Raw genomic sequence first — 12,461 nt, forward strand, 5'->3', positions numbered from 1 at the left:
CCTGGCACTGGGCACTGCTGCTCTTCCTGGGCTGGGCCAGAGCAGTGTCCCCAGGAGCAGAGCTGTCAGCAGCAGAGAGGGGGCTCTGACAGCAGTGGCCCCTGCAGCAATGGCCCAAAGCAGGCAGGAAGCCTTCAGCCACCCTTGCTGCTGGAGCCACGGGGACTCCTGGACCGGGAGGCGGCATCAGGCCACAGGGATGCAAAATCCACCTTCATGCTCTGAAGGCCATGACAGCCTTGGGAACTGTGGGACCCAGATCTGGGCTGCTGCAGGGGCTGATGTTTAGGGCTTGGAGCCTCCAAAGGCTCCGGGCTTCGCTTGCCAGCCTGCCTTGCACTGCCCTGTGCCCGGACTGTTCACGAGACAAAAGCCAAGCCAGGGGATCCTCACCCTGCCCCCGTTCCTGCTGCTGGCAGCGGCCACTGGTCCCTGTCCCCCACTCGGGTGACAGCTGGAGGGGCAGGGCAGGCTGTGCTGGGCAGGGGGCGGGGGGCTTTTGGCCCTGTGGCTGCTGCTGCTGGGGGCCATGGGCCCACCTCTACCTTTTCCTTCTTCTCTCTTCCCTCCTGTCACTTTCCCCATTTTCTCTCTCTGGGAGCTTGGCTTCTCTCTCTCCTGTCTGCAGGTTCAGCCGCACGTGGGACCCTGCAGGAACTGCCTGTGCAACATCAACTTGAAGGGATTGAGAGATTTTAGAGCAGCTAAGATTTGAGTTAGAGGTAAGCCTTACTAGAGTTAGTTAAAATCAATTAGTAGGCCTTGATGAAGTTAAGAGTTAGCAGTTAACTAAGAATTGATTGACTGTCAACACAATGTTTAGTTAGCTGGGTTTCTAATGAGGACTATAGAAAGTGACAAATAGCTTTTAGGAACAGAAGACTCTTGTGGGCCTCCTCTGTTCTGAAAGCAATTGAAGACAGGGAATGGGAGTTCTACCAAGGTTCATTTGTCATATTTGCATTGAAAAGGTAAAAAGGTCAGAATGAGGAAGACTTCATTTACTTCCTAATTTTGGGACCCCTCCCCATGAAAGGGACCGCCTACCCATTTCAAGGAACAAACTACGCATGCTTAACAGCTTTTGGAATGATTAGCATAGGAAGCGAGGAATGGGATGCACCAAAATGATGAATATGTATTGGTATTTTGGGTATGCAATTCTTGTGTGGATAAAAGGACTCTGTAATGATTGGAAAGGTGCAGTGTGCCTTTGGGAGCTATCCCCCACGCTGCCTGGCGTCGCAATAAACATACACTTTCTAACTTTAAACTCTTAGGGGTTGGGTTTTTCCTTTCTGTTCATTCCTTATCATCGGCTGGTGATTATCGGCTGATCCCTTTATTTGGGAGGAGGACGATCAGAGCCACAGCTCTTGGGAAAGGGAGTTTCCACTGCTGCTGCCGGAGCCCAGCCCAGAGCTGCTTCTTCTGTCATGGGGTGAGCCTCTGCTCGTGAGAACAGCCCCTAAACTGGGACCTTATTAACACCTGCCCCACTAAAAGAGAGACCTATCCCCGTCTGCTCGGGTGCCCAGGATCCTGAGCTCGGCTCTCCCTGCCCTGCTGGGAGCCCCTCACCCCCTGCCTGCTGAGACATCCTGCCGGCCCAGCTTGCTGCTTTCCCAGAGTCCTGCTGGGGCCCTGGAGCCGGCTGCCCCCAGGGTTTGTGAAGCGGAGCCTTCTTCCAGCCCTTCCCGCCTTGGGACAAAGCCGCCATGGCCGCGTGCTCCCCGAGCCCGCGCCGGAGCGCCCCCTGCAGCCGCGCGGGGATCACCGCACCTGCCCTGCCCCCCGGGAGCCACCAGCGCCCCTGCCGGCCGTGCCCGGAGCTGCACCGCAGGGAAAGTGCCGCGGCCGAAAGGCTGCACTGGGCTCCTGTTCTGTTTGCTGCCAGCGCCGGAGGTGCTGCTGTTTGTTTGCTTTATTGTACACACTAGTGAAGAACTGTTATTGCTATTCCCAGATCTTTGCCTGAGAGCCCCTTGATTTCACAATTCTAATAATTTGGAGGGAGGGGTTTACATTCTCCATTCCACAGGGGGCTTTTTTCTGCCTTCCCTAGCAGACACCTGTCTTGTAAACCAAGAACAATTGTGGTGCCCAATGTGCAGCCTGAAGGCATCAAGAGAAAAAGTGTGAAATGAGAATGACAATTCTTGAGTAACAGAATTTTTTTTAATTTTGTTGTTGTACTGGATATAGAAACCTTGTTAGGTGTCACCATGTGGTCTAGCTCACCCTGCTTTGGGTGGCACATGGTTGTGGCTACATTTTTCCCATCCCATAACTATGGCTACTGTGGCTGCTATCCAATTTGTTTCATGGGTAAATGTGGTGAGGAATTTATGGATTTCTCATTTCCTCTGGACAGTGGGCACATGGATTCAAGGCTCCCACACACTAACTGTATGTGTTTGGAATTACTTTAATAATGGTACCCACTGTGAGGAAATGACACTGGGGGAAATTTTCTCCCAACCCCTCAGCCAGCTCTTTGGGTCTACAGTGGTTGGTGTTGCTGATGTGCCTGTTAAGCCTATTCTATTTAGCATTCAGAGGTAAGGGAAGATTGACTTGGATAACTATTGTAGCAGGGCGTCCCCAGAGTGGTGATAATTAGCATTGACTCCATGATTCCAGAAGGCTGATCAATCGCTTTATTCTATTATACTATACTATACTACTAAGAAACACTCATCACTCTTGCAGACAGTCCAATACAGACAGACCAGATTGGATAATTGAAATCCAAACACTGTCACCATTGGCCAATTACGAAATCACCCTTTGTTAAACAAATCTCCATAACACATTCCACATGTGCAAAACAACAACAGGTGCAGCAAGTGAAGATAAGAATTGTTTCTCATTCTTTTCTCTGAGCTTTCTTACAACTTCTCACAGCTTCCCAGGAAAATCCTGGGAGAGCTCTCTCTCTCTGTTCAGAGGATATGTGATCACCACAGGTCAGTTGTGACAATGCGGGTCCAAGGACACCACGGTGACACTACGGAACCTCATGGAACCAAGGGGCCATTGTGACACTCTGCTGCCTCATGGAATCAAGGAGACCATTGTGGAACTCGGGGGCCCCAAGGAACCAAGGGTCGGTGGTGACCTTGTGGAGCCCGCAGTGTCACAGAGGAGCCGTTGTGACACAGCGAGAGCGCATGGAGCCGAGGGGCCATTGTGACACATCAGGGCTTTGTGGAACCACAAAGCCATTGTGACATTGCAAGGCTTCATGGAAGCACGGGGCCATTGTGACACTGCAGAAGCAAGGGGGACATTGTGACATTCCAGGGCCTCATGGAACCAAGGAGGCCATTGTGACACTGTGGGGTCCCACGAAACCAAGGGAACATGGAACAGGTCTGGCTGGCTGGGCCTCCTGGGGGCCACCTCTCATCTGCCGTTGAGACACTGGGACCATGTGCTTTTCTTTCTTATGGAAAAAAAACATCCATCTCGACCAGGCACCCATGGCTAATATTGGGGAACTGTGTCCAGAATTCCCTATATCCACGGACAGCTCCCAGACAGAAGATGCCAGGACTCACAAGTCTGGCTGGCCTTGGCTTCCTGAGGGCTGGCACTCATGTGCCTCTCAAACACTGGGGTTCTGTGCTTTCCTTCTTAGAAAAAAGAACTTATCTTCCTGTCCAGGCACCCATGGCCAAAACTGGGATTCCACCTCCAAAATTCCGTACATCCAAGGATTGCTCCCAAGTGAAAGCAGCCAGGACAGACAGGTCTGGCTGCCCTTGGCCTCTTGGGGGCTGCCTCTCACCTGCCTCGAAACACTGGGGCTCTGTGCCTTCCTTCCAATGGAAGAGAATCCCTTTCTTCTCAAGGGGTCCGTGGTCAAAATTGAGATTCCTCCTCCCAAGTTCCATGTATCCAAGGATTGCTCAGTGACAAAAGCTGCCAGGACAAAAAGGTCTGGCTGGATTGGCATCCCAGGAGCCACCTCTCTCCTCTTCTGCCTTTAAAACACTTGGTTTCTGCGCTTTCCTTCCTATGGAATAGAACCGTCCTTCTTATCTATGCAGAAATGGCCAACATTGGGGTTCCACCTCCCAGATACCTTATATCCAAGGGTTGCTTTCAGACAAAAGCTACCAGGACAGAGAGGTCTGGCTGGCCTAGGCCTCTGGTGGCCGCCTTTCATCTGCCCCTCAAACATCGGTGTTCCATGCTTTTCTTTGTATGGAAAAGAACCATCCTTCTCCTCAGGGTGTCCATGCCTGAAATTGTGATTCCACCTCCAAAACTCTTTATATCCAAGGGTTGCTCCCAGCCTAAATCTGCCAGTACCATCAAGTCTGGCTGGCCTTGGCCTCTGGTGGCTGCCCCTGCCACACTGGGGCTTGCTTCTTTCCTTCCAATGGAGATCCCTGTGACACTGTGGGGACCTCATGGAACCAAGGGGATCATTGTGGCACCACTGGAGCCCATGGAACCAAGGGGCCATGGTGACACAGCGGGGCTTCATGGACCCAGAGACCATCATGACTCTGTGGGGCCTGATGGAACCATGGAGACCATGAGGACCCTTCAGGGCCTCGTGTCACCAAGGGGGCATTGTGACACCTCAGGGCCTCCTGGAAGCAAGGGACCACTGGGACACTGTGGGGCTCCATGGAACCGAGGGCACATGGAACAGGTCTGGCTGGCTTGGCCTCCCAGGGGCCACCTGACAGGTCTGGCTGATCTTGGAATGCCAAGGGCTGCCTCTCATCAGCTCCTGGAGCACTGGGGCTCCGTGCTTTCCTTGCTTTGGAAAAGAACTGTCCCTCTTTCCAGATGCCCATTGCCAAAATTGGTATCCTCCCAAAACAGTTTCCTGTATCTAAGAGTATCTCTCAGAAAACAAACTGCCAGCTCTCTCTGGCCTTACCTTCTGGTGGTCACATCTCATCTGCCCCTGAAACACTGGAGTTCTGTTCCTTCGTTGCCATGGAAAAGTACTGGCTTTCATGTGCAGGGTCCATGTCCAAAATTAGAATTTGGCCTCCCAAATTCCCTATATCCAAGGATTGCTCCTACAGAAAAGTAGACAGGACAGACAGGTCAGCCTGGCCCTGGCTTCTGGTGATTTTCTTAGACTATGAGCTGAATGTTTTCATTTGAAAACACCTTGGAGAGCACCCAGAGATCTCCCAAGGTGGGGTCCTGAGGCCTCAGGCTCATGACCACTACATATGGACAAAGGAGCTCAGTGCTCTGTGCTGTTGTGGTGGTTTTGCATCACACAAGTGATGTCCTGATAGAAGCTGCTAGCAGTTTCTTCTGTGTCTGACAAAAAACCAATCAGTAATTAGCTTTGAGAACTGACAATCTGTTAAACCACTAAGGGAACTGCAGACGCCTCTGTGAAGACACAAGTTAAAGACAAAGAAGCCTGGCTGGGTCTCTTTCCCTTCTGGCCAGCACAGAGGTGCCAAGGCCGGGCCAGCCCCCGTCTGGGCCGGGGCGGGCCGGGCGGCTCCTGCCGTGGGGCCGGGCCCCTTCCCAGGGAGCCCGCCAGGCCCCATCGGCTGCCGGGCAGGGGAGGGGAGGCCGCGGGGCCGAGGCCGGGCCGGGCCGTGGCTGCGCTTGCTGACATCTGGCCGCTGCCGAGCCCTGCCCCGCCGCCAGCCCGGGCCCAGGCAGGATCCGCCGGGCCCCAGGAGCAGCCCCGGGCCGGGCCGGCTCGGCCAAGCTTCTGCCGCCCTTGGGCTTGGCCCGCAACCAGCGGGCAGGGCCAGGAGAAGCCATCGGCCCCGGCCGTGCTGCTGCTCTGCTCTGGCCTGGCTGCTGAGATCCTGGCCCTGCCCCCAGCGCCGCCCAGCCTGACACAGCCCCAGCGCAGCCGCTGCACAAACCTCCATGGCAAAACAGCTCCGGCCGCAAGGACCCAGCCCGGCCGGGCTCACGCAACCATCTGCAGGCCCCGCCTCAGATATTGACTCTTCCCGTGCTTCCATCCTCCCTCCAGTCAGAGAAAAGGACAAAGTGCAGGCACACACAGGAGCAACGTGAAGACACCGAGGTCAGTGAAAAGGAAGTTGAGTCCCAGATGGGAGGGATGAGGAGATGCCCTGATCTTGGGGCTGAAATTCTCTGGTAAAGCTATGGAGAAGGATGGAATTGATACATCAGACTCTCTTTTTCCCTATAATGCATTGAAAAGAATGGGGAGATGACTTGCTCATCAAAGGCCTCCATGCTAAAAGAATGAATTGTTGCAGTAGCTGTGATCCCATGAGAAGTTTGAACAGAGAAAGAGACAAGAGTGATGAGACCCTGTGCCCTCAGGGAGAGAAGAAGAAGACCTCTGTTCCCAGAGATGAAGATGATTTCAGAAATAGTTGAAAAGAATTTTTGTTCTTAAACAGCTCTTCTTTAAACCAATACCCATAAGTTGACATGGCCCATAAACACAGCTGTGGAAAAGCTGTGATAATGGGAGGGAACTCATGATTGCAGATTTTTCCAGGCAGCTGCTATTCGTGGAAATGAAAAGCCATGAGAGAACTGTTTTCTTATGGAGAAGTCTCGATAACATTAACAAGAGGAACTTCTCTCCCTAAGTGGACTGAAGAAAGACAATTCCTGAGGTGGAAAACTGACAGAAAATTTTAGGTTTCGTCTCTTTTCATTGTCAGGTTGTATGGAGAGGAAGTGTTCTTAAAGTTTTGTTCTGATTCTTATTACTCTTTCTTTTAGTTACTGTTAATAAACTTTGATTTACACCATTTTAATGTTTCGAGCCTCTTTGCCTTTCTCCTAATCCTATCTCACAGCAGGAAATGAGTAAGTATATTCTAGTGAGTGCACTGGTAATTAGCCAGCACTGAACCCACCACACTAATTGATGCATTGGACAAGAAATCTCAAATTGTGAACCAAAACCACTACAGAAACTTCCTGATGAACTGCATTGAGCAGAGGGAAATCAAGGCAGAGCCATGGTTTGTCAGGACTTGCTTGATCCTAATGAGCCCCGTGGTGCTTTTGGAGCTGAGCCCTGGAACCTCAGGGCCTGAGAGGAGATTGCACAAAACTTTCCAGGAGTCAGAGTCAGAGGAAAAACCCAAAGTGTCTCAAAGCATTAATGTGACCCACTGAGGTCCATCCCCAACACAGGCTCCGCATGGACTCTTTGGAGGGGATAATTGGAGACCAGGATGGCACAAAAACCTCTCAGAGATTCAAAATGGCACAAAAACCTCTCAGTGTGGAAAGGAAAATCCAAAGTACCTGAAAAAAGTTGAGTATCTCAAAGCATTAATGAGCCCCACTGAGTGCCAGTACAAAGCTCTCAAGGGACTCGTTAAAGCAGATAATTGGGGCCATGATTGCACAAACTTCTCACAGAGTCTGTATCCAAAGGGAAACACCAAGTACCTTAAAAGAACTGAAGTACCTTGAATCATTAATGAGCCCCACTGAGTGTTGTTGCTGACAAAGCCTCTCCAGGGACTAATTACAGCAGATAATTGGAGGCCATGATTGCACAAAGCTCTCAGAGACTGCAAGGCAAAAGCCAGAGCCAAAGTCCTTTGAAAAACCTGCAGTGCCTGGGAGCATTGTGGAGCCCCCAGGGCCATTCCTGAGCAAGGCTCCCCAGGGACTCCTTCCAGCAGATCCTTGAGGCCACTGGGATGTGGGCTAGGGGGGGATGCTGAGGGCAGGACAAGGGGCTGACAGTGCCCAGCCTGGCTGGGGCTGTGCCAGGAGGCCCCAGGGCCTCAGCACAAGGTGTCTCCTCACAGCCCTTGGTGGCACAGACCCTGCTGTGCCCCAGGCCACCAAGACTTGGCTTCTCTTTGTCCCCACCTGTCATCAGTGCCTCCAGTTCTCTGCTCTGCCTGGGGCCTGGGGACACTTTCTCAGTCCTGTCCCTCAGTGGGACCCATTAAAAGTCAAAGAAACTTTGGAGTTGGATTCTGACTTGGAGCTCTGGAGAGGTTTCTGCAGCTCCCTCTCAGGGCCTGATGTTCAGGGCCTGAGCACAAAGCCCCAGAGGCTCATTCAAGTCCTTGTGCTGTGTCTGTGCTGCTGAGCTGGGCCGGGCTCCTGGCACAGAGGGTGATGCTGGTAAGCAAGCAGAGCTTCAAAAGCACATTTCTCTGGATGAGCAGCTCTTCTCCCAGCCCAGCAGGGCTGGGGCACTGCCTGCAGCCAGCGTGGGCACAGCCCAGAGGCACAGAGAGCTTCAATCAGTCAGGGCTGGGAAGGTGCTGAGAAGTGCCTGGGGCAGAATCACTGCCAGCCCTTGGCACAGGAACCTCTGGCTGCAGGACAATGCAGCTGCAGCTCCTGCAGTGATCTCCTCAAGCTGGAACATCCCAATGCCCACAGCCCCTGTGAGTACATTCTCTGATGGTCTCTTGTGCAGAGCAGCCAGGGGTGCCCAGGGCTGTCCTGCAGAGCAGGGTCCTGCAGCCCAGGGCGCTGTGCTGGCCCAGGGACTCTGCTGCCTGCCAGGGACAGCTCTCAGCCGGCCCGGGGAGCTGCTGCCAGCGCTGGCCAGAAGCTGTGGGGGGAAGGAGCCACCCTGAGCAGGGCAGGTGCTGCTGCTGAGAGCTGCTGGCTGGGGCAGGGCTGCTCCCAGCTCCAGACCAGCCTGGGCACAGCTCCGGAGGACACTTCCCAAAGAAGGAAAGCCTGGGATTGCTGTAAAGATGGGCAGCTTTCCTGAGAGTGTTTTCCATTTCCTGCTTGGAGAAGAATGGGAAAGTTGGGGTGGTGACAAAAAGATTTTTGCTTTTGGTACATTTTTATATATTCATAGCTCTTTGAATTACTATTATATTGTTATAAAATTATAATCCTTACTTTACGCTATTAAACTCTTAATTAACTCTATTAAACTACTATTATATACTTCGATCAATACAATCCTTAATTAACTCTAGTACATCTCCTAACCTTTCTGTTAGATTTCAGATCAATAAGCAGACTGTCTAAATACATTCCTGAAATACTGCATTGTCTTATTACCAGGAAGAGGACCTACAAGAAGAACATTTTGGTTTTGACCAGAATATGAGCAGTCATAACAAAAAGCGTGGCAAAGTAGCTCTTGGACCTACACCAATGGGTTGAGCCAGAAGTGTGTAACTGGGACAACTGAATCTCCTATTGGATGTTCCTGTTAAATATCCCAGTTAATCAACCCTTATAAATTGTTGAAATCAGGAGCCGATTGTGCCTCATCCCCACTGGGACACCTGGAAGCTTCCAATAAAGGTCTGGTTTTTACTTTACTGTTCTAACTGTTGCAAGGGTTTGTTTGTTTGTTTGTTTTTCTCTTTTGATCATAGACAACATGGGGATGAGAGAAGCAGAACTGGAATTGTAATCCCAGAATGACAGAACATTCTGAGTTGAAAGGAACACAGGATAACCAAAGGAATGTTTGAACATTTACAGAGACTCCAGAACTGTGACTTTGGGTGGTCAGTCTCTCTGCTGGCAGCCTCCCAAAGGGCCTTCAGCCACTCTCAGCCCTGGACAGCAGCAGCATCACCTTGGCAGGGCCCAGCAGGGCTCTCCTGAGCTGCCCTTGCCCAGCTGCACAAAGACCCTGCCCCAGCCAGGGCCCTGCACACAGGCAGGTTTCTGTAGGGCCGGGCCGAGGGCACACGGGGTGGGATGGGCTCTGTGAGTGCTGGCAGGGACAAGGCACCTCTCAGGAGGGAATGTCCAGGCCCAGGGAGATGCTCAGGGAAGCAGAGGGGGCTGAGCAGAGCAGTGCTGGGGGAACAAGCCCATCCAGCCCTCACTTCCCTCAGCCACAGGGAATCCTTTGCCTTTCCCATCTCTCAGTGCCAAACTCTGAGTGCAGCAGGAATGCTAGGGATGTCTGACCTCAGAGAGCCAGCAATGATGTGTGGGTAGGAAAAACATTCCCTACATCTTTCCCCTGCTATCCAAGTCCACTAGATGTGGCAGTGCAGATGCTACCAAGCAAGTCTGCAGTAGTAGTGATTGCCCTGACAAATTCAGAATATCCAGCTTTGTCCCTCTGCCCCATGGCCACAAACCCAATGCAGCAGGGCAGGGATGGCTCCTTGAGAGTCCACACACACAGCCCTGGCTGCTCCTGGCACACTCAGCCAGCACAGCTGGAGCTCAGGCAGGGGCCTGGGTGAAGATTTGCCCAGAGCAGGAACAAGGGTGGGTGAGTGCCAGCAGGACAGGCTACAGGGAATGGCCCAGGTTTGGCTCCAAGCAGCCTCTCCTGACTTGTCACTGTCCCTTCTCCATGAACAGGTGCCCATGTGCAGCCACAGCAAATGTCCAACAGCAGCTCCATCAGCCACTTCCTCCTGCTGGCACTGGCAGAGACGCGGCAGCTGCAGCTCCTGCACTTCTGCCTCTTGCTGGGCATCTCCCTGGCTGCCCTCCTGGGCAACGGCCTCATCATCAGCACCGTAGCCTGCGGCCACCACCTGCACACGCCCATGTTCTTCTTCCTGCTCAACCTGGCCCTCAGCGACCTGGGCTCCATCTGCACCACTGTCCCCAAAGCCATGCACAATTCCCTCTGGGACACCAGCACCATCTCCTACACAGGATGTGCTGCTCAGCTCTTTTTCTTTCTGTTCTTCATCTCAGCAGAGCTTTCCCTCCTGACCATCATGTGCTACGACCGCTACGTGTCCATCTGCAAACCCCTGCACTACGGGACCCTCCTGGGCAGCAGAGCTTGTGCCCACATGGCAGCAGCTGCCTGGGCCAGTGGATTTCTCAATGCTCTGCTGCAAACAGCCAATACATTTTCCCTGTCCCTGTGCCATGGCAATGCCCTGGGCCAGTTCTTCTGTGAAATCCCACAGATCCTCAAGCTCTCCTGCTCCACATCCTATCTTAGGGAACTTGGACTTCTTACTGTTAGTGCCAGTTTGTTATTTTGTTGTTTTGTGTTCATGGTTTTCTCCTATGTGCAGATCTTCAGGGCTGTGCTGAGGATCCCCTCTGAGCAGGGACGGCACAAAGCCTTTTCCACCTGCCTCCCTCACTTGGCCGTGGTCTCTCTGTTTATCAGCACTGGTATATTTGCCTACCTGAAGCCCCCCTCCATCTCCTCCCTATCCCTGGATCTAGCCCTGTCAGTTCTGTACTCGGTGGTGCCTCCAGCCCTGAACCCCTTCATCTACAGCCTGAGAAACCAGGAGCTCAAGGCGGCAGTGTGGAGACTGATGATTGGACGCTTTCAGGAACATTAAACTGCTGAGCAATTTTTTGAAAATGGCTTAAAATAAAAGTAATCGTTGGTACTTCTTGTTGGTTTCATTTTGCAGGTTCTTTTTCTTTGATTCACTTTTTCAATATTGTCCACAAAGAAATGTCATTGTTCATGCCATTTCTCATTTTGTTTCTCTCCACCTTCTCTGTGGCCACAGACTGTGTCAATGAGGGGCTGCACTCTCAGTGGCTTTAAAGGAACTCAAGGATCTCCCAGCAAAGTTTTCTGCAGAGCTGCCCTTTTGTTGCCTTCTCTGGAGCTGCAGCAGCAGTGCCTGTGTATAGAGCTGGGGGCAGATCAGTGCTGGCACAGCAGCTGTGCCCAGCACCAGCAGCAGCACTTGGTGTTGCCAGTGCTGCTCCCGTGGCCCTGCCCCGCTGCCCTGGTGGCCCTGGTGTTGCTGCAGGGCCTGAGTGCTCTCGGGGCCGGGCACAGTCCTGGGGGTGGCAGTGCCGGGGCTGCAGCAGGGACAGGCCATGGGCACTGCTGGGGCAGCGCTGAGGCCTCAGGCCAGGGCCTGGGGGCTCCAGGCTCCTTGCCCAGGCTCTCTCAAGAACACGGCCAGGCCAATGCTCAGCACAGAAAACCCCCGTCAGCAGCCCCAGGCTGGCCGTGGGCAGGCTGGGGGCAAACAGCACGGCTGGTGCTCTGCCAGGGCCCTGGGGGAGACGGGAAGGAGCAGCAGAGCAGGGGCTGATCCATCCCCAGTGTGCTGCACAGCCCAGGGCAGCGTCCCAGAGCGTCCTCATGGAGCTGCCAACAACATCCCCCCTCTGCAGCCCTGGCCTCTCCCCCAGCTCACACAGGTGCCGCATCCTTGCAGGCACAGACACGGCAGCGCTGGCTCAGGAGCCCCTGTTTGCATTGCACACAGCAGGCGGGAGCACCCCCGTGCTGGTGCTGTGGGGACATGAACCTGAGGCAGCACAAATGCCATCAGCCCCTGGGGACAGGAAGGGCTGGGGGACGCCAGGGAAACCACTCAGCTTTGTCCTGGCCTCTGCACTCAGCCAGAAAGTTTGTTCCTATCAGCTGGGACTTTCCTGTCCCACTGCAGATGCTGTTGCTCAGAGCCAGGGCTGCCTGGCAGCCACCCCCAAATTGCCCTGAGCATTTCCTTTGCTTCACCCCTGCTTTCTTTACTCTTCCCTGGTCCCGATTTCTTCCTGTTGCCCAGCCCTGTTCCCTCCCCTGCACACAGCCCATCCCTGTTTGC

The 12,461-nt window shown here is 53.3% G+C and overlaps 1 protein-coding gene and 2 pseudogenes across 1 annotated transcript; 2 read left to right on the forward strand and 1 right to left on the reverse strand.

Annotated features, from left to right (window-relative positions):
- The window catches only part of LOC128820668 (uncharacterized), a 1,438,581-nt pseudogene that overhangs the window by 1,400,782 nt on the left and 25,338 nt on the right, over positions 1-12,461 (reverse strand).
- Positions 1-12,461, forward strand: part of LOC128820667 (uncharacterized) — a 2,212,279-nt pseudogene that overhangs the window by 861,294 nt on the left and 1,338,524 nt on the right.
- LOC128820734 (olfactory receptor 14A16-like) lies at positions 10,191-11,225 on the forward strand. Its single transcript, XM_054001556.1, has one exon. It carries the CDS (start codon positions 10,293-10,295, stop codon positions 11,223-11,225), a length of 933 nt encoding a protein of 310 aa, XP_053857531.1. The 5' UTR covers positions 10,191-10,292.

The sequence above is a fragment of the Vidua macroura genome, chromosome 30, assembly GCF_024509145.1.
Source record: "Vidua macroura isolate BioBank_ID:100142 chromosome 30, ASM2450914v1, whole genome shotgun sequence".
NCBI classification, from domain to species: Eukaryota; Metazoa; Chordata; class Aves; order Passeriformes; family Viduidae; genus Vidua; species Vidua macroura.